Genomic DNA, 22964 nt, shown 5'->3' on the forward strand with positions numbered 1-22964 from the left:
AAGGAGAAGGGGAGTGAGTGAGTGAGTGAGAGAGAAATATTACTTACAATGCTGCAGTACAGAAAAGGTTCACAAAACACTATGATTGCCCTTGTCCCTGTCTTTCAAGGCCACTTATTTTGGGGTGCAGAATTTCTCCTTGATTTCCAAAAGTTGACTTTGGGGCAGAAGAAAGATGATGGCCCTCAGAAGTGGGACACAAATGTCAGCTAAGAAAAATACTAAGCCCATCATACTTAAGGCATTTCAGCGGTCAAGGGGTCAGGAAAATCCCCATAACAAAAGTCGCTGTTAGGTTGACTGTAGATGAGAGCTAGAGCTGTGCTGCAACACATCCTGAAAGGGAAAGTGACCTTACCTGTTGAAGCACCCCACTCCCAAATACTCTCAGGGGGAACTGGGGCATTTGTGTCCAATTCTCAATGTTTTAAACTCCCACAAAGTCACACTTTTTAAAATTTTGCTTAAGAAAAATCCTTTTTCCATACATGTTTAAAAGATCAAAAAGTAAATGAGCGTACTCTCTTAATTCAAAAATCTTTGTGTACGCTTCAAAAGGCACATTCCAGCCTTGTTTTCATTGCTGGGATATGGGGAGCAACATTAAAGAGAGATTTCCGAGAAGTCAAGTCAAAGCTTCTTTGAATTGCACTCAACTTCTGGGTTGTCTTAGCTACAACACAGAAATGATTTTTCTTGCATGATTCTTGCATGATTCTTTTTGAATTACCAGTGGAGATGATAGCATTGGGATTTTCTGCTAGTCTCCTATCCAAATATTAACCAGGTCTAGCACTGCATAGGTTTGGAGCCCAAACACAACTTTGCCACTACAGAAATCAGGAAAACTTCCCTTTTGGAGCAGGAAAAACTGCAGGATAAGCCTTAGTAGACAGTATGATTAAATAACAGTATACAATCTTTGTGGAGGATCTTCCCAAAGAAACATTAGTATATATTTTCTTCTATATCTTTTGCCCTATATGGATGGCTGGGCGACAATTCTCCAGAAATAACATGATTTTTGCGTGCAGTCACTGCAGAAATATTTCTAAAATATGTTTACTTTTAAAGAAAAGAAGTCTTTTGGCAAATAAGCTCAAATCACCAATTTATAAAAAGAAAGAATAACAGGAAATAGAAACATAAATGCCACTTCTTTTTAAGAATCTCTCCCACGTATCTGGAAATTACCCTGTTTTTCTTGCTCCATTGTAAAAGGTCAGAAATGATTACTTCTTCCAAAATAAATTAGAGATACTGGGTGGCTAAGGCAATTAAGGTTTCTAAGCCTTCTTTTTCTGCCTCCGGCACCACAATCTGACTATGATTACTGAATTCTGCTATCAATTTGAATTGAAAAGCTTCTCCAGGCTGTAGTACAGGTAGTCCTTGACTTACAACCACACCTGAGCTCTACATTTCTGTTAAGTGAGTTTTGCCCCATTTTATGACCTTTCTTGCCACAGTTGTTAAGCGAATCATTGTTCATAAATTAGTAACACAATTGTTAAGTGAATCTAAATCTCCCCATTGATTTTGCTTGTTAAAATGTCGCAAAAGATGATCACATGATCTTGGGACATAGCAACAGGTAGAAGTCTGAACCATTAATTTTGATCACATGATAATGGAGATGCTACAAAGGTCATGTGAAAAATGATCAGAAATCATTTTTTAAGGCCATTGTAAACTTTGAAAGGTTACCAAATGAACCATTGTAAGTCGAGGACTATCTATCTATCTATCTATCTATCTATCTTAAAACTCAGGAAAAAAGAAGCAATAGTCCTTTCACATTAGAGTTGCCTTCTATATAAAAATCCTGAATCCTGGTTCATGCAACCCTCAGAAATATAGAAGATTGCAAAAAATTAATTAGTTATGTCCAGGCTGACACAAAAGCTTTACAATTTCAGACTGTTAGTCAGGGATTTGCTCCTGCAGAAAATAACCAGGACAATGATTCTGCCATCTCAGCAGGTTGACAACAGTCTTGCAAAGATTTAGTGATTTACAAATAGCAATAGCACTTAGCTATATACCGTTTCTTAGTGCTTTACAGCCCTCTCTAAGCGGTTTACAGAGTCAGCATATTTCCCACAACAATCTGGGTCCTTATTTTACCAACCTTGGAAGGATGGAAGGCTGAGTCAACCTTGAGCTGGTGAGACCCGAACTGCCAAATTGCTGGCAGCCAGTGATCAGCAGAAGTAGCCTGCAGTACTGCATTCTAACCACTGTGCCACCGCAGCTCTTTCCAAATACATTAGAATATGCCCCTCTTTCCAAATACATTGGAATATGCCCCGTAGATGATTGGAGAAAGGAGTTTCCTTGTTTGGTTGTTCAGGCCAATCTTCCTTTGACTCAGATTGTAGCTACAATCACCACCTTCTCCAACCATATTCGGAAAGTAATGGCCAAGAGCCATGAAGAATGTAATTCATCCTGTTTGAAAGGCATCAAATCAGGGAAGGTGAACTTGTATATTACAATCCTCCTGCCAAATGAAAACTTCAATAAATGAAAGTAATATAACCATCTGTTGGCTTGCTTAATGGGAGACACTGCACTTCATAAACAGAGTCCCTTGTCAGTGAGATGGGTAGCATACAAATTTAATAAATAAAATAAATTTGTCAAACAGGCCAATCGTAAGAGTATGTTTTTTCTTGAATGCTCTTCTAAGTTTAGTGGTTGGCTGCCAGGTTAACAGGTTCAGGAATAACACATAAAGTAAGTATGCATATATTTGAATAAAGCACTAGTTGCAGTTGCCCAATTTTCCTAGAATGCTCCTTGTGAAATAGAGAAATTATGGTAAATTAGAATTATACTGTCATTGGCATTTTGCTTTGCAGTATACTATCTTCCTTTGTAAGTATCTTTAACATATCAGACAGGGGCCAACATCAATATTTCCCTCTAGAATCATTGGCCCACTTCATCTTTGCAGCTTGGCTAAATAGTTCATTGTATCTCTGCGCCTAATTTATGGTTATATTACTTTCCATTTATTGAAATTTTCATTTGGAGGATAGTTGTAATACACACGTTCAGTCTTCCCTGATCTGATGCTTCTTACATCACCAGGAACTCAAGCAAGCCACAGTTCTGCACTTTCCCAGGATTAAGTTATCTAGTGCTCATTAGAAGGAGGTCTACACCCTCTCAGAATTATATGTTTAGCAACAGACTTACCTAAAGGCCAGATTATGAAAATATGTATGCGCAAAGCTACAGATCTATCCGTCTGAATTTTAAAGAGGAGGTAAGACATAAATAAGACTGTCAGTAAGTCTAACCCATGAAAAATCAAATATATTTTTTAAACATGAAGGACTTAAATCTTTTTTTTTAAAAAAACTAAACAATCCATCAGGAACCATAAAGGTGCTTTTTTTCAAGAGGCAACTGGACTTGAACTGATTTTTGAACTGATTTTTCTTTGAAGACGTTCGCTTCTCATCCCAGAAGCTTCTTCAGCTGAGCTGAAGATGCTTCTGGGATGAGAAGCAAAACGTTATCGAAGAAAAACCAGAAAGTCCAGTTGCCTCTTGAAAAAAAGCACCTTTGGGACAACCCATCAGGAACTTGTGTACCAACACTTTATGCTGGCTTACATCCAAACCCTGTTGCATGTGAACATGTTCATGTATTGCCATTTGATTATTGCTGTCTGATGCCTAGTTACCTTTTCATATCACAGTTTTCTTCATTTAGGTACCGCTCTGAGACCCATCCCCAGCCATTCCTGGAGAGACTTCAGGACAGCTGTGCTGATAAAACATTATTTTAAAACCCCACGTAAAAATAAATTTCAACTTAAACAGACATAAAAGCACTTCAGATCAGAAAGTATTTTATTGGTTACAAAACTGCATTCTTGTTTAGTATCTCCCAACCAGGAGAAATCCAACTGTTACCTCCATTCCATGTCCCAATCACTTAACAGTGTCACCGAGGGCACATGGGCAAGATCTGCTCAGCGCTTAGGGAAGCTGTCAAGCAGAGAGGGGTTGCTGATACCTGGACAATTGATCTCAAGTACCTAGGGTGTCCTTTAAAAGAAGGCACTTTCTGTGCACTCCTAAAATCCATCAACAGGCCACAGTTGATCAGGATGCATGGGCTTTCTTTCAGATGTCAGGCCAGTAGCATTTCTGGAAATAGCAATAATCTGGAAATGAGTCACTGTTTTTCTAAAAGTCCCTATTTCCTTATTGCTGCTCAGACATGTGTGGATAAGTATACAGATATTAAAGAGTACATCAACTGTGCCAACTGCTGGACTGTTTCACAAAAAAAACAAAACAAAACAAAACTCGGCACTTGGTCTTTAAACTCTAGGCCTTTTCAGTATAAATAGAAAAAAATGGCACATATAAGTAACTCAGCTGGTGCTCCCTTTTTCCAAACTGTGTAACTGCATGATCTAGGACCAGCTGTTCCCTTTAGCAGCCAGAACAGCTTTACTAAATCCCAGATCCTGGGTATCATACGGCAAAATATGCTGGACTGTAATCCCAGATTATAAACTGTGGCACACCATGTCCTTGATCTGAGGCTGCTCAATAAAGCAGCTCCCTATCTTACTACTCAACAGCCAGCTTTGACCCAGGTCAGCAGTAAACTTCTCACATGACGAAAGGGAAACAGAAAGCACTTCATTAGACCTCCCTAGAGCAGCTCTTCCTTAAAAGGTCAAGAAAAAGGCAAGGTATACAGTATACAGGCAGATGAGGGCAACCTTTTCTAGTTTGCTGTTCCCTTTTGCGTGTGTTGAATTGCCCCTCTTGCCCATCCTCTGGTTGGGGAAGGCCACTTTGGAGAAAGGAGCCGGAGGCAAATATTCGTGTCCCAGGATCCAATCTGAGTTGGTCATCTGGACCACAGGTTTCGTCTTCCAAGCTTTCGGACTCAAAGGGAGACTCCTAGGGAGGAACTCAGAAGTTTCCTGAGGATGGGAGTCCATCTTCAGGGAACCTCTCTCTTTCCAGAATGGGCTCCAGGCAGGAGTCCAAAAGTTTGGAAGACGAAGCCTCTGGTGACCAACTGAGATTGGATCCTGCAGAGTAACGAGAATGAGAAATGATGAAAATGGCATGTCAGGGAAAGATGGTCACTTGCACTTGTCTTTTTAAAATGGAGTAGACAAGATCCTACTTGGCAGAAGCATGAGAGTATCCTTTATGCAGGCTGGACTACTGGGGATACACAAAGGTCCTCCTCCAATTGCTTCGTGATGTTATTTTAACAGAAGATAAACAATAAAGTGACAGGTACCCACAAGGCAGATGGTACAGCTGAGGAACTATAAAGGTTCCCAGAAAATCTTTCCAATTACGTCCACTGTCCCCATCCCAAAATGCTGATGAAGCGAGATGGAGCAAGGCTTTAGATGGCTTCCAAGCAACCCCAGGAGAGAGCCCATAACCACTTCAGGGCTGCTTAGCAGCAGCAGATCTCCACTCTGTGGTTGCTAGAGAAAGGGTAACACCACCACCACCCCTGCACTTCCTTCAGTAAAAGGCAGAAGAATGAAATAATGGAGAGCCATCCAGATGTTTAAAGTTAAGCAAAGCATCCCCAAAGCTACAAAGCAGATCTTGAAACCAGTTGAGTGTTTTTAGCCTGATCTCCCAGCAATACAGGCCAATTCATTCAATAAAAGGTCCTAAGTGGTGGTGCAGAAGTAAGAGTTCCATTGCCATCAACTGTCTCCATTAATGGAAAGCTCATCTGTGGCCACCAGACCTTCTCTATCAGCATCTCTCGCCGCAACCCCTGCTGGTGGCCTCCTCCAGGGCAGGCGAGCAAGGAGGGGCTGGTGCAGTTCATTATAAAGGGCAGCTCCAATGAGAAGGATGAGGAAACCCAGGATCTGCAGTCCATGAAAGACCTCCCAGCCGATGGCCAGGCTGACAACCCAGATGACAATGGTGCGCAGGCTATCAAGTACCATCCGGGTGGTGGCGCTGATCTCTTTTGTGACACTGATGCCAGCAAAGTTGAAGAAGGCAATGCTGCTCATATTGCCCAGCAGGGCTACAGCAATAAGTGGCAGATGGCCAATCTGGCAGAAGGCATCTATAGCATCTTCCAGTACCTGCCGTGGGCTACCGCTGAAACTGCCCCCAGGTATGAAGTACATGGGCACCAGGATGATGGAGAGTATGACGAACCCAAAGAAACCTGTTAAAAAGGAAGAAGAAATGAATATGATTGAAACCCAGGAGCATCATAAGTCTATCTCATCCAACTGGTCCTGTCAAAAAGGTAAAAGACCGCTCTGAGTTGTGCTCAAGACCTAGTGATCACATTGACGTAGTCTTGGCAAGAGTAAAAACACTGCTTGCCATTGCCTTCTTCAGGCTGTTTTACTAATGTCCCAATCTGGATTTACCTCTGGACGTTCCCTCTAGTCTCCCACTAGTACCTGACTTGACTTCCAAGCCCAGGCAAGATTAGTCAGATACTGCTATCTGCTGAATTTCCAGGAGACATTCTATGTAAAATACTTCCCGTAGTTACAAAGCTGCCTTCTCCAACCTGCCAGTTTGTAGATATGTTGAGTCTATTACCCTCAGTATCCTCAGCTTTGCTGTCTGCTTATTCTGGAAGCTGCAGCCCTTATGCAGCTGTTATAAAACCTCAAAAAAAGTGACTGCTAAAAGAAGGGGATATTTTCCCCAAGTCAGAAAGGAAGAAAATCGGTCACTTTAGGAACTGTAGAATTATGCCATGCCTTGTACCATGAGGAAATACAAATAATCTTTTGGAGGACATTGTTTCAGCCATTAATTCACGGCAGTTCACGATGGTCTTCAAAGAACATAGAAGCTACCCAACTGTAGCAGAAAACTATTTATAAATCATATTTCCATTTGATCAGAGATGGTAGCTGTTGATCCATGTGAACCCAGAACATTACGAGATTACATACCTTCAGTGCCAACAGCCTGCAGAGGGTGAACATTGTGCTTGTAGATAAACTTCTCCTCCAGCACCATCTGAATGGCCACAATAACTTGGGCCATAATGATGAGAAGGTCACCTATGGAGAAGCAAGAACCTGAGCATTCCATAAGGAAGATACTCCCTCAATCACTTATTTACTCTGTCAAATCTTGAAAGGAAAAATGTGTGAAATAGCCACCTATTCTAATACATATGGAGATAGATACCCTATGCCTCTTTTTCTCTGTAAACCATTTTTTTTATTACATTGTAGGTCAGTTTTATGAAAGCCGCTTAATTTAATAGAAATGCATATTATAAAATAATAAACCAGACACCTAGATTCCATTTATTTATAATAGCCATTATGCTATTATTTGTTTAATATAAATAATCTAAGCCAGTTTCAATAACTTGTGACATAGAATGCTCTAACTATGAATTGAAGGAAGAAATTGTTCCTTAGCTCCTTGCTGGTCCATGTGCTTTCTGTTTTAGATTTCATCACTGATTTGTTGTGGGAATCCATTCCCCAGAATTTCCAACCTATGGGATAACTAACCGAGAGCTACCAGTGTTCTTATCTAGCAAATCTGGAGAGCTGTTTGGGGGATATACCATATATGTTGTAAATAGCATTCCAAAAATAAACCTCTTACTATTTGAATTTATATATTAGGAAACAATAAAATCAATACCTTTTCCAGTATGTTATTAATCATTAACTACAAATGGTCTGTCTGGAGCAGGGGTGTTAAACTCGATTTCACTGAGGGCCGCACCAATCAGAGCGTTGAAATCTAAATCAGAAAGCACGGGGACACTGCTTTCTGAACCAAGATGTTTGGGATTGGAGAAGAAGAGAAATGTTTTTAAGCTAAGCATCGCAATGCTACAGGAAGAAGAGCATGGTCAGAAAGCATATCTGGATATTAGGGACATCCAAGTCAGCCTGAGATCTCTGTCTGCAGGTAAACAGCATGAACTGCCAAGGAAACCACTCTCCAGGATCCCCCTGTAGAGCCACTGGCTTTAGAACAGTGGCCCCCAACCTTTTTTGTGCCGCGGCCCGGTACCGGCATCACAAAATCATCCGCAGCCTGGTACCAGCATCACAAAATCATCCACGGCCCGGTACCGGCATCAGCACGCATGGCAAGGCGAGCCGAGCAACCGGCCAGCCAGCCGTCCCCGCTTCTCCCGCCACCTTCAACTCCTCCTTTGTACCTGTGTCGATGGGCTTCGCGACGGCTTCGGATGGTCGCTCGGCTCGCCTTGCCATGCGTGCTGAAAGAATCCTTGCGCCTTAGTTTTGTTTGAAGCCGCCCCCCCACCTCGATGAAACTAAGGTGCGAGGATTCTTTCAGCACCCAAGTGCCGCTTTCTACCCGGAAAAGCTCACCGGAAGCACTTTTTCATCAAAACAAGATGGCGGCGCCCAGCAAACCGGCAGCCCGGTAGAAATTGTTCCACGGACCGGTACCAGTCCGGGGACCGGTGGTTGGGGACCCCTGCTTTAGAATACCCCCTCCTTACATACCTGTGATGATCTCACTGAGTTTGTGGCTTTCATCATGACTGCTCAGCAAATCTGCCAGGCCAACCACCACCAGGCCTACAATGGTGATCAGGATGCCCAGCCATTGGCTCAGTACCAGCTTCCTCCCCAGGAAAGCTACGGAGAGCAGGCCCGTAAAGATGACCACAGCTCCACGCAACATCTGAAAGCTAGAAGCGCTGGTCATGTTCAGAGCTGGAATTGCAAAAATGAGTAGTGGGGAAAGAAGGAAGAATGATGATTAGAGGAAAAACTGGGACGAGGAGAGACAAAGAGCAATGAGAATTTGGGCTACGATGGTAGGAACCGAAGCTTAAAATAGAAGAGCTTAGGTTGTCCCCCATTCCTTCCAGATGTTTTTCCCCCCTCCAGAAACAAGAAGAAAAAGGATGATAAAGGATTGCATAATACAGAATAAAGAGTGCTTCCATGAGTGAAATCTTTTTATTCTGTCTCCCCCAACTTGGTAGGTGGTTACATCAACAGTTGTTATTTGGCACTCTTTACATACTCTGTTTCATCAGATGTAAACTATTTACTTATTCTGAATGACTGTTCTTTTCTTATTGTGTTAAAAACAGCTGTTTCTGAATGGAAATGCTGTATGGTTGCATTTTTAAAACAGACGGAGGGAGAGGAATGTGTTTCTCAGCCCCTTCAGAAAGGCAAGCAGCAAAGAACAGAAACTTTATAGAGATTTTACTTTATTTTTGTAGGTGATAATAAACAAACCTTGAAAATCTGTACACTTGCCTCCTGACCCTTCTTAAGCATGAGGTCAAGGCAGGGTCATTCTCAGCCTTTTTCTCAGACTTTCTACTTTCCCAGGGCTGAGCAATTGTTTTTCCTCTCCCTCCTCTTTCTCAAGGCCAGTGCTAAACTCCTCCAAAGTGTCATATTCTTAGCAAAACTCCCTCTCTCCTACTCTTTTATTGGATATTTTTTTTTTTACTAGAGTCATGGTGGCGCAGTGGTTAGAATGCAGTATTGCAGGCTAACTCTGCCCACAGCCAGAAGTTCGATCCTGACTGGCTCAAGGTAGATTCAGCCTTCTATCCTTCCAAGGTCGGTAAAATGAAGACCCAGACTGTTGGGGACAATATGCTTTGTAAATTGCTAAGAGCATGCTGTAAAGCAGGGGTGTCCAACCTTGGCAACTTTAAGACTTGTGGACTTCAACTCCCAGAATTCCTCAGCCAGCAAAGCTGGCTGAGGAATTCTGGGAGTTGAAGTCCACAAGTCTTAAAGTTGCCAAGGTTGGACACCCCTGCTGTAAAGCTATGGAGCGGTTTATAAGTCTGCACTATCACTATGGGTATTTTATGCACAAACAGCCATTTGTAGACACTTACCCACATACATGAGGCTAGTCCCTGTCATATCACATAGTGCTGGAGGCAAGAAAAGCAATCGGTTAAAGGACTGAGGAGCTGTCATGGTGGGTTGTGGCCTCCTCCGGTCAGTGCAGAGCAGGAGGTAGAAGACAGCCAGGCAGGAAAATTCCCCCAGAAACATGCCCACTGCCTGAAATGTAAACCAAAAGGTTGACAAAGTTCTGGACTGACATGGATAACAAATCCCCAATAAAAGCCACCAACTTCTCTCAACCTCCTGGCAGAACTTGGACAAATTGCCACGTTGGTTTGGATCAAGGATTCTGATATTTCATCGTATATTCATCACCGTTTCAACTGTGTTTTTTTCTGAAAGCCTCAGTAGATGGCAGCCTCTCTTCAATCCCAATTGGCTTTGGAAGCTAAGCAGGATTAGACCTGGTTATAAGATGGATGGGAGACCAGTAGGAAATCCCAGGACTGTAGATGACTTAAAGCAGGGGTCCCCAACCACCGGTCTGCGGACCGGTACCGGTCCGTGGAACAAGTCCTACCGGGCCGCTGGCTTGCTGGGTGCCACCATCTTGTTTTGATGAAAAAGTGCTTCCGGTGAGCTTTTCCGGGTAGAAAGCTCACCGGAAGCACTTTTTCATCAAAACAAGATGGCGGCGCCCAGCTGATGTCGGTACTGGGCCATAAAAAAGGTTGGGGATACCGGGCCGCGGCGTAAAAAAGGTTGGGGATCACTGACTTAAAGAATATCTAAGAAGACAATGGTCCACCATTTGTACTGTTGCCAGGAAAACTGTATTGATGTGCTGAAATAGTTAGCAGAACGAACTCAACTCAATATGATATTTTATTCTCCCCACCCCCAATGGTGGAAATGCACATGGAAACCTACACTAAGAGCGTGAGATATACTGCACCTATCAAAATACTCTTTATGTGACTTGATTATACTCCACTGTTCTTTCAGCTTGAGAAATACTGGCATGACTATCACCCAGGATTGAAAGTAAGGGAAGACCAGCTGGGTTACTTAAGAGCAGCAGCACCCACAGGAATGGTCCCTGGCATACAGCATAGCTTAAAAAAAGGGAAGGGCTTCAATTGCCAGATAGGTCGGTCATTTTGAACTGGTGCTTTGGCTGCCAATCTCCCTGCTAAAGTCGTGGTGACAGATGAAAGGAGTTCTTGACCACCAGATGTTTTGATGAGTGTTGGATTAAAAATGGGTTTTCTTGTTTCATTAAATGCGAACACTATAAAGAATTTTGCAGATTTGGGGAAGGGGAAAAGCAAAGCAAAGAGGAAATTTCACTATAGGTAGTCCCCAACGTATGACCAAAATTTCTGTTGTTAAGTGAGGCATTTGTTAAGTGAGTTTTGCCCCGTTTTGCGACCTGTTTGGCCACAGTTGTTAAGTGAATCATGCAGTTGATAAGTTAGTAACATGGTTGTTAAGTGAAACTTGTTTCCCCATTGACTTTGCTTGTCAGATGGTTGCAAAAGGAGATCACATGACCCCCAGGACATGTGACCGTCATAAATACGGGTCAGTTGCCAAACACCTGAATTTGGATCACGTGATCATGGGGATGCTGCAATCATCGTAAGTGTGAAAAATGGCCAAAAGTCACTTTTTTCAGTGCTGTTGTAACTTTGAACTGTCACTAAATGAACTGTTGTAAGTCAAGGACTACCTGTAGGCAGATTTTGTGAGTCTGAAGAACCTACGTTCTTAACATCACAGAAATGAGTTTGGCCCGGTGTTTCTTAACCTCAGCAATTTTACACTGTGTGGAATTCAATTCCCAGAATTCCCCGGTCATCACTTGAGATGGTTTAGATCAGGGGTGTCCAACCTTGGCAACTTTAAGCCTGGAGGACTTCAACTCCCAGAATTCCCCAGCCAGCAAAGCTGGCTGGGGAATTCTGGGAGTTGAAGTCCTCCAGGCTTAAAGTTGCCAAGGTTGGACACCCCTGGTTTAGATATAATGAAACAAAGTAGTGCAGAATCTTGCCAATGTTACCTGTAGAAAGGGATGCTGGAAATAGTGTGGTTCTGTCCCATGGCAGCCTGGTGCCTTCAGCTTGTCAGCCCACCTGAAAGCAAGGGGTGAAGGAGTCAGTTAGAAAATGGTTCCCCAAGCTTTGGATTTACATCTTCGGGCATTTGGGGATGTGAAACATTATTACAAAAGCTTGTGCAAAATGGTAATGGAGGCTAGTTTATTCGTCCCACGGTGAACGCAATCTGCTAGAAATATCAGATTTCTACCTGTCATTCTTGTCATCCACCCTTCTTGTAGGATAATTTATTTTTTGTTTTATTTTCCCAAATTTTGTTTTATTGTACTTTACTAATGTATTTGATTCTGTTAGTTTTCATTGTTTTTTTTTTATTTTTATTTTTTGTTTTAAATATGGTTTTACATTGTGGAAGCCGCCTCAAGTTGCCATGGGTGAATTGGCGGCAAAATAAATAAATAAATAAACAAACAAACAAACAAATAAATAATCCCTACCAATGGAAGCCCCACTGGGAATCTGAGACTTTAAACATGCAAATACCTGTGCTACAGCTGAGTATCTCATGTAAGCAAGGTCTTAGAAGAAGCCAACTTGGACGTGGAGATCTAATAAACAATATTTGCCAAAATTTTTCCATAGTATTGCTTGGATGTCTCTCAGCTTCTGAAAAAGCTTCAAGCCAAAGCTGCCTTTTTAATAGATGAGATGGTGGCAGCTGGAAATAGTCGGTCCATTCAGAAGCTGAAGAAGATACATACTCTGCTAGTAAGGCCAAGTTGAAAGACAAGAGAAGAACTATTCCTTAAACCCACATTAGCGCAGCAAACATCCTTCTCCAACTACAACTCAACACATCTGAAGAAAAAGACTGGGGAAAACAACCATAAATTAAGCATAGCTAGTTTATTGGCTTTGCACATCTTCTAAGGAGAAAAATTGCTCTGTGACACATTCCTTTGCCTGAACCTGTCCCCAGCTTAGCTACCTAACTGCAAACAAAAACTGCAAAGAGTTTATTTGCTGACACCAGGCCAAATCTCTCCGGGGCTGCTGTAATTAGAAACTCTGATATAGCAGAAAAAGTAACACATGAACAGATCTTTCACAGCTCAGGTGTCAAGGCTGCTATTCCCCTATGCCAAAAGTAACATTTGGTGGAAAAAAAGACACCCAATAATTACATAATATAGTAAGTAGAGTCACTATTGCTAAACGTATATTTTTTACATTGCAACGTTTCAGCAATGCCGATGGAAGGTAGGGCTAAATTAAAAGATGTTTTTTTTTTCTCTTTTGATAGGGATATGTTTTTAAATCTTTTTGCCAAAAATGAGTGAGAAACAGTGCTGCCACTATTAGGATGCTTGTAAAATATACCAACAGGATCTTGTTAAGCTTTAGATGCCCCAAAAGGAATCAAAATGCAAAGAGTCCTCTTCCTGTAGTCTTGGTGCAATATTATTGATTAATAACCCAAGACAAAGTTGATGGGATAAAGAATGCAACACTACAACAGAGTGGGTGATGGGTCAGCCATTAACTGTGCAGTTGCAACCAAAACCACCTCTGAAAATAGTATTTGTGGCATGCTGAGATTAGAAAGTCTTCATATCAGACGTAGTAGTTATAAGAACCTTTAGTTCCCAACAGAAAAACTAGATCAGAGGAAAGAGCATAGCTTAGTAGATAGCTACTCTGCATGTAAAATAAATCCTCAGAAGCTCCAGGATGAGTAGGTAAAATTTTACGTCTGGAAATGTGAAAAGCCTCTCTGTCAGTCAGCACCAACAACATCAATTTAGATAGTTTTAGATTCAATATAAGGCAGATTCGTGGAAACATTTGTGCAACAATGCATTGATCAGGTTTTTCCATTAACACTGGGCACAGAGAAAGGGACTGGCATATATTGTGGGGTGCACATCCCATGAATCCTTACGACTGACCGTGTTGATGGGACTTACCGTGTATCACATCTGGAGGCCTAAGGTTCCTGTCATTGGTAGAGAGGCCTGCCTCAATTTTATTGGGAATACAGTTGCCTTATGGGGTGTACTTCCCCCTAACCCTTCAAATTCCAGAAACACCAATATTTCTCCTTTCTCTTTCAATCACCATTGGCAGAGCACGGTCATTTCAGCACAGATTATGACTCTAAAATGAGTTATGAGGATTCAATTCTATTTTTCACTGAAATCAGAAATTATCTTTAGGAAAATGGAAAGGGGCAATTTCAAAGTAAAAAAAAAAAGATAAACAACGACTACCAAAAGTATAAGAACAGCTATGATCAAGTCCTTAAAAATGTAGGTGTAACACCCACCTATCCAAATGTTGCTGGAAAAATAATTTATGCTTTAACAGTCTTGGAATAAAAATGCATGAAGGAAACATGTTGATTAAGCCACTTAAATGCTGCAGAGCTACTGAAAAGCAAGAGTGATTCAAATTGTGTCATTCAGTCCAATGAATCAGTGGTTGAAGTAAAAGTCTTTATAAAGCAGCACCGAATCTGGTGCCCTCCAGGTTGTTGAGTAATTCCCAAAATCCATGCTGTTGGGGATGCCAGATTCACAGTGCTACAGATATGGTGAGCACCAGTTTTAAACATCTGGACAGTTTCAAGAATTTAGTTTTCTGAAGGTGGTGTGTTTCAATTACCAAACTAGCTTTTAATTTAAAGCAAGTTTTTTATTTTTTATTTATTAAACAAATTTATATGGCCACCCAAGTTACACATAGTTGACTCCAGGTGGTTTGCAACATTTAAAAATCCACAACATAAAAACCCATTATTACACCCCCACCCCCATGGTAGCAGCAACACAATCAAATCAACTACTTGACTGGCTCCATCTCCAATTGTGGTCCTCAGGCCTCCTGACAAAACCATGCTTTTAGGTCATTTTAGAAACACTACAGGGTGAGTCCCAAAGGTTTTTTTTCATGGACAATCATGACCTGGATGACTGAGAATCTCCATAGACAACAGGGTGAGGATCAACCATATCTTGCGTGGAATTATGTTCCATAAAGAAGAGATCACCGCCAAGGCGGCTCTTTTTGTGGTCAGACTGAAGCAAGCAGAAGGCGTGTGTGTGTGTGGGGTAAGATTCACCCATTTTATTTTTCTCCCTCAGGGAGCAGGAAATTCAGAATGGAAAGAACATACCAGAGGGACTCATGATGTTAGTCTGAAGGTCTTAGATAGTTAAATCTAGTTTGGTTCACAAAACTCAATGGGAAATTTGTGATTCAGTGTGCTGTGGAATCATTGCCCTTTTTTTAGTTTATTGTGTGAATTAGACCATAGTATTAAGCAAAATGGCTGGATTTCTGTGGCACCATTTCAAACTTCTTCTGAATTGGGACTTTAAGGGTGAGGAAGGGATCAAATCGCATTCACTCAACCTAATAACCCCTTCTCACAGAAGTTCAAAAAGCTCTGATGAGATCACCAGAAAGGGACTTAATAGCTGAGCAAAACCTTGAAAGTTACCCGTTCCTTTATCAACCACAATATGGCTAGCTTGAGCATTTCAACGTGTAGAAGACAACAAAATGAGATACAAAATGCAGTAATATGAGAATTAAGAAATGATGGCAAAGGCTACATCCCGAATTTTATTATGAGGAGGGACCTGAAAAAGTTGGGAGTAAGGGCCAATATAATGATTGTTGGGAACTGCTGAAGATTTGTGAACTTGCAAATGCAAAGTCTGTGAACCATCAGCTCTTTCTATTTTGCCAGTATGTACAGCATGCTGATGGAGTACAGACAAAACCAAATTTGGCCAAATATTTATTATTGATTACAGATTTATATGCCGTCCATTTCCCAATTCACCCACATTCAGACATAATTGTCCTGCTCTTCCTACTACCACTTCCATCTAAGCCTCTTAACAATGCTTGGAAAAGGCTATGTAATCATTCAAAAATCATATGAGATCAAGGTACTATAACACAACATGTGCAAACAAGTTTAAAGCAACTACACCTACAGGTTTTTTTTCAGTAAACTAGGAAAATTTCAGAGTACAGGTAAGCTCCCCCAAAATGTCATGACTTGTCCTCTTTCAAGATGTTTGCTTACTCAGCAACTAGAACTTGCAAAAGGACAAAAAAAAATATCATGTGACAGAGATTTAGCTGATGAGATTTGTAAGAATCAGGAATACAGCTACAACTTCTAAAAGTTTCTTCAAACCATCAGAGGAAACCTATAGGTAGAAGAAATGCAATGAGGTAGACTTAGGAAGAACAGAAGACTCGGACTCAAAAGAATCTTTTCCAAACAGATGTCTCCAAGCAGCTAGATTTGGCTGGTTTATACAAATTTAAACCCCATTTGGAAGCCACTAGGTTAGGGAATCCAGCTATATAGTATGTTGGTCCCAAGCTGAGATTAATAGGGAGATCTGGAGAAAACCTTATGATCAGAAGTGGTATTCAGTAGGTTCTGACCAGTTCTGGAGAACCGGTAGCAGAAATTTTGAGTAGTTCAGAGAACTACTACCTCTGACTGGAGATTTTACAGTATCCTTCCCCTGCCACGCCCACCAAGCCACGCCCACAGAACCAGTAGTAAAAAAAAATGGAATCCCACCACTGCTTACGATGTATTCTAATGTTTATAGAAAAGTTGTCAAAGAAAAGTTCAGAAATGGTACAGTATTAGAAACCATTTTTGCCTGGTACTCCCAGGCTACTTGGGAAAAAGAAGAAGGACAACAATGTAGTATGAGCAATCTAGGAAATTATAATGCAGAAAGGGAAATTTTTGAGGAGCATGAACACTGAAAGACTATGACAAAAGGAACCACTTACACTGGAAGAAACTGAACAGAATTGATATGTGGAATGTCTCAAACATGAACTATGCAAAGCTAAATACCAAGAAAGAAATGATAATGACCAAATAGGCATTCCTGGCATCACTGAGATCATTTTTTGCTCAGATGAGTTTATGCAGTACTGTTCTGGAAGTGACACCATGAGAAGGAATGCAGTACCACTAATAACAAATGAAAATCACCGATCAGTTGACAGCTTCCAAGCACTAAATGCAAAAATAATGGCTGATCAAATCCAAGCTAAATCTCTGAATGTCTCATTTGTTGAAATGTATGCACCAACAACAGAAGTATCTGAAGAACAGCTCTATGCTGACATTTAAGTAGTGTTATAAAAAAGTTGAAAAGAGATAAAATATATTTTATGGGAGATTTAAACACCAAAATTGGAGGCAATTAAGAAGCAGAAATTGTTGGCAGATATTTTTAATAGAAACTGGCCGAGGATTACCAATGCAAGATTTATTCAACCCATATCCTACTTGTACACCTGAACATTCCAAATACATTGTATTGCAATGAAATCTATTATATGCTTTTCAGCCAATGACAGAAAAACAGTTAGCTCTGTTCAAACTTTACCTGTTGCAGACTATGATTTGCATTATCAACTACTTGTAGTCAAAAATGATTTTAATTGAAATTCTGTAACACAAAAAAAGATATGGTACTGATCTAGGAATGTGATAGTGACAAGATTTCATCTTTATACAATATGTAGTTGAAATAAAAAAGAGTTAATTAACCATGGAAAAACAATCTAATAAACTATGGAAAGAAACAACAATAAAAAAATCCCATTTCAAATAAACAGCTCAGAAACATGTCCCACACAAAAATCTAACAAAGATAAGCAAATGGCTTTCAGTGGAAATCATCCAAAGAAAAGATAAAGGCATCGCTAACAAAGCAAGATAAGCGAGTACTTTCAACTTATAACTAGAAAAGAATGACAAATACTGGGATGAGCATTGTACACAATGGAAGACAGAAATAAAAAGGGTTACTTTTTGCCCTAAGAAAACTCAGACACCATTCACTACAGACAAAGAAAAAATAAGGGGCAGAAATGGTGGTGGTGGGACAAATGATAAGAAACAAATAAAATATAAATAGAAGGAATACACTGTATTATGGCATTGGATAAAGTAATAATGTTGCTTTACTCATAACACAACAGAAATTTGAAGGGAAGTCAGATATATTGTTCTTGTGAGCAGCCCAGAGTTGTCTCTTAAGATGGCTGGCCATACAAAAAATATTATAAATAATTTTAAAAATATTAATAGATATTAATATTTATTAATATATTACTATTAATATTTAATTAATACACAAATTTTATTATTAAAAATAAAGTAATAAAATAAAATAAATTATTGGAACACAAGATATCATGAGCCCTGAAGCAGTTATCCAGAGAGACCCTGGAAGTGACATTTTATCAAAACTGCTTAAAAGCAACAACAGCAGCAATTACATTAAATAAAAATATATGGGATGCCAGTGAATGGATGAAAGACTGAAAAAGGTCAAGTTCATCGCAACCCCCTCAAAAGGATGACACTCACAACTGCTATTCAAAAGCCTTGATTTCATACTATAGCAAAAATTTGTTGAAAATCCTATAACTGTGTCAAACCATGAAAAAAGAGCTGTCCAACACATAGAAGAGGAAGAAGTACTTGAGATCACAATGCAAATGCTAGAACAAGCATGCATATTTCAAAAGGATATATATTTATTCTTCATTGACGATACTGATCCTTTCAATTACACGAAAATTTTATCCAAGTATTTGTGAGAAATGAATGCTTCAGGATGCTTGATTAAATCAATAAAATAAAACCATTACGCAACAAGAAGGCACTGTCAGAACACAGACTAATTCAAGACTATAAAAGATGTCTGGCAGGGCTGTATTCTATCCCCTTTGATATATACATAGAGGCAGTTTTAACTAAGATGAATCAGAATTGGAAGAAAGATTAGTGGCAGGAATATTAACATTTAAGAGATGCAGGTGACACGATATTACTGGCAGAAAATGCTACAGAACAAATGATTCTAAATACCAAGAAGTTTAAGTTTATAAAGACAGTTGGAAATTGTGACATGAATACAAAAATTGACTGAATCAGCTCAGGACTTTATTAGATCGTTTGGTTCCAAAAATGATTGAAGATGTCTAAACCAGAATTAAATGTAGAATACCATTAGCCATGCTACATTGAGTAGAAGAGAGATCCACAAAGCCATGCATCTTAATGCGAAGTGCAGAATAGTAAATATGATTGCTTTTCTGTAACTACTTAGGATGATGAAAACTAGACATTAAAAAAGATAGGCTCCTTTAATGTATGTGTTTGGAAATGTCTACTGTGCATATTTTGGACAATAAAAATAACAAACACAGATATTTTAGATTGCATCATTCCAGGAATAACACTGGAAGCTAAGATTACCTAGCTAAGGCCATCTTATTTTGACCATATCATGTGATCAAATTCCTTAGAAAAATCAATTATGTTGAGAATAGTTGAAGGCAATGACAAATGAGGCTGGTGAAAAAAAATGCAGAACTGATATTATCAAGCAAGGTCCTGGTTTAAAGCTTCAAACTTAATAGGATATTGGAAAGAATGAAGATAACTGATCTTAAAGGGTCTGAAAGTTGGATGAGACTGAATACAGGTAGTCCTCGACATACAACAGTTCCTTTAGTGACCGTTCAAAGTTACAACGGCACTGAAAAAAGTGACTTAGAACCATTTTTCACACTTACGACCACGGTAGCATCTCCAAAATTCAGATGCTTGGCAAGTGGTTCATATTTGTACGATCACAGTGTCCCGGGGTCATGTGATCAACTTTTACAACCTTCTGACAAGCAAAGTCAATGGGGAATCTAGATTCACTTAATAACCATGTTACTAACTTAACAAATACAATGATTCACTTAACAACTATGGCAAGAATAATCATAAAATGTGGCAAACTCAACAATGTTTTACTTAGCAACATAAATTTTAGACTCAATTGTGGTCGTAACTCAAAGACTACCTGTAGATAAAGGGTAGGGTTGGGAAAGGCTACCTAAACCCTCACTTGTCAGGCACAGTTAGCATGCTTTCTCTCTTCTTGATAATAAGGTGCAGAAATATATATTCATTTCCATTCAGAATTCACCACAATATTGGTGGATCTCTAAATAAATAAGGCTTCACTACATTCTTCTTCATTCAAAGAAGTGTTAATTCAGTGTATTCTTCTTTTTCTACTGCAATTCTGATAACAAACCTGAAGGACTATAAGCAAGTGATAAGAATGGTCATTGAACAAGAGCTGGCTACCTTCTCAGTCCTGAGAGCTGCTCTCTCAACTTTCTTATCTGCAGCAGCAGTCCCTTTGTTTACCAGAAAATCAAGTTTCAGACAGAATAGGTAAAGCAAAGAGAAAAATAGGCGATGAAGTTGAAAGAGAAATCCTTTCAGGAAACTGGAGACCCTTAACATGTGGAGCAGCTTTTTATCTCCAGGATATTTCCCTCATGTCCAATAAATGGAACCAGAAAGATGAAAATGGGTATCTCCACAAACTGATTTTTCCCCCTTTTCCTAGTTTATGTAGTTATTATCTGCATCTGCTAAAATTTCCTTTGGCCAGTTAAAACAGATACCACAGTAAATTTAGGTAGAAGGGCTTATTTATCACTTTGAATTGGCTTTATTTGCTTCTAGACTGATATATAATCCCAGCAATTATGATTTGTAAATCAAAGTGTCCACCAAAGCATGCTGTGTGAACCCAGCTGGTGTGGATTGTTCCATTAGCTGTGGTAAAAGAGGCCTGACTTTAGCACAATGTGTAAAATGTGTCTCCAGACAACTTCACTATGTGACAGGACCCTCAGAAGAACTATGCAGGATCAAAATCCTTCTTGTTTCACATTCAGTTTCACAATGAGCAAAAACTATCTCTCAGAAGCTATTAAACATGATGTCAGTTCTGAAGCTTGATTTTATTTATTTATTCATCAGAATTTTACATGCCCACCTAATGATTCTGGGCAGTTTACAATAAAACGGTTTCCTGTTGATATTTCCCAGCAACTGGGAACAAACCGGCTCAGTTCACATATTGGCCTATAAAGTAATGGGGTTGAGTATAACTATAGTTCAGTAAGAATCCATACAGTACCAGTATGGTAACCATCACATTAAGCCATAACACAATTTATTTTGGGGGTGTATCAAGTAGATGAACCTAGCAACTAGAGGTTTATAATCTGGATTAATCGGAACCCACCTCAACTCTGAAAATGGCAATTCATGTCTAGCTAACCTGCCCAACAGACCCCAATCATTCTGAAACGAATGGCTGAATGCTTGAATACTTGAATGCTTGCATAGCAAGTACACAAGGCCATGGCAAGAGACCCTTAAAAGAACATTTATAGCTCAGGATTAAAATGAGGGGTCCCTAGTTTTCTGTGCCCTTCGTTGTTTTATTGAAGACTTTCCTTTACTCAAACTAGGTAACCTCATCAGATGGAAGATCTCGGTGATCTCATCACAAACTATCTCCCCCTCCCCCCAATTCTTTACACTCCTTTCCCAAGCCTCGGTCGATCTCTGCCCCGCTTGCTCTTAACGGCAGTTGCTCTTCCCAAACCCCATCTCACCCCATTCCCACCCCGAGTTAACGCGGGCAGAGCGGACGAGACGCTGTCGGGGCTGCCTTCCCACGTCCCCGCCGACTTACTTCGCGGAAAGCGTGTTGATGGAGCCGGTGATCAGCATCAACGCCGCCAGGCAGAGCTGGTACTTTGTCCAGGCCATCGCTGCTCTTTGCCGCTCTCAGTAAGCAGCCGGCCCCAACTGTCCCTCTCAGTGGTTCGGTTGCATTTCCTCCTCGGCACGTCACATGACCGCCGTCGATCAGCTGACATCGGCTGCGCTGGCAAAGGCGCCCACGGTCTGCGGGACGCTTTCTCAGCAGCAGCGACTGTGGGGGGAGAAGCGGAGCCTATACGCTTTAACCGAAAGCAGGCAGGAGTTCAGCCGGTGAAGCTTCCTCTGCTGTTCGGTTTGTTAATGTCAAGAGGGGTTTTGTCCTTAATTGCTGGCCTCCCTAACGATCGCGGTGTGCATTGTTTGAGCTGCAATCTTAAAGAGGGAGGGTTGAAAAACTAGTTTGAGCCAAGCATTTTAGGGAAAGACACAGATTTTGCTGCTTCGGCAAAGTGACGAATAGCAGAGCTGGGCAGAAATTAGGTTTGCTAGTACAGATTACAGATACGGAATTGAAAGTGCAGGGAAGAAGGAAGTGTTTCTGCTTATCCCAGATTGCTCATCTTAAAAAAATAAATAGAATTAGACATGGTTAATACTTGGATGGGGGTACTACTAAGATATTCCGTTCCTGAAGGCCAAACTGAAAAGTGGAAACAACATTTTGAAAGAAAGCATTGGCAAACTATAGCAATACTATGGCAAAGAAAATTCCACGGATACGCCCAAATAATCTGGACAAATCCAACACAATTTGTCTTTTCTTTACTTGGCATGCCATGCTTCCTGATAGTGAGATCAAATCTCTGATTTACCTCAGACTGGAGATTCTAATTCTGAATTTTTTAAAATTGGCAGCACAATTACACCATGAATGAGAGCAAAAGGTAAAATTAATAGCTTTTTTGAGGTTGGTTGATCATCAAGAGGCTTGCATTTTTGAATGTACAAGGAGATGGTCCAGAAAAGTGTTCAAATAAATTATTTGGATTCAAAAATCTGGTAAATTACCTATTCTGTGAATAATTACTATCTATATGCCATCATCTTTGGCTACTCTCCTACATTTAATTTCACCAATCATCTCCTTTTACTATTTTCTCCTCTGCTCCAACAAATCTGACATAGCAGTGTATTCTCTTGCAAGGATAATGCTGCACAAATTTAAATGAAGTGATTCAAATGTAGCCAATTTTAATGTTGATATTTATTTTAATATTTTAATGTTTTATCTTGTTTTACTTGGTTGTAAGCCACATAAGAGTTGCCTCTTGATGAGATGGACGGATACATATTTAACAAATATAAATTTGTATTCCAAGAAAAACTATGTTAAACCACTGTTATTTTAACAAATGTCACAAGACTTATTATTGTTTTCACTGTTTAGACAATTAACTTGTTTAGTTTAATTATGTTGAAT

General features: G+C 40.2%; 1 protein-coding gene across 1 annotated transcript; it reads right to left on the reverse strand.

Annotated features, from left to right (window-relative positions):
* Positions 1–3848: 3848 nt before the first annotated feature.
* SLC35F6 (solute carrier family 35 member F6) lies at positions 3849–21664 on the reverse strand. Its single transcript, XM_087959669.1, has 6 exons — positions 21513–21664; positions 11892–11964; positions 9874–10045; positions 8504–8716; positions 6950–7060; positions 3849–6198 (listed from the first exon to the last, which is right to left on the reverse strand). Exons 1-6 carry the CDS (start codon positions 21587–21589, stop codon positions 5717–5719), a joined length of 1128 nt encoding a protein of 375 aa, XP_087815795.1. The 5' UTR covers positions 21590–21664; the 3' UTR covers positions 3849–5716.
* Between the last annotated feature and the right edge of the window lie 1300 nt (positions 21665–22964).

The sequence above is a fragment of the Notechis scutatus genome, chromosome 1 (genome assembly GCF_049901735.1).
Source record: "Notechis scutatus isolate UNSWTSFEM ecotype Mainland chromosome 1, rNotScu1.2, whole genome shotgun sequence".
Classification (NCBI taxonomy): domain Eukaryota; kingdom Metazoa; phylum Chordata; class Lepidosauria; order Squamata; family Elapidae; genus Notechis; species Notechis scutatus.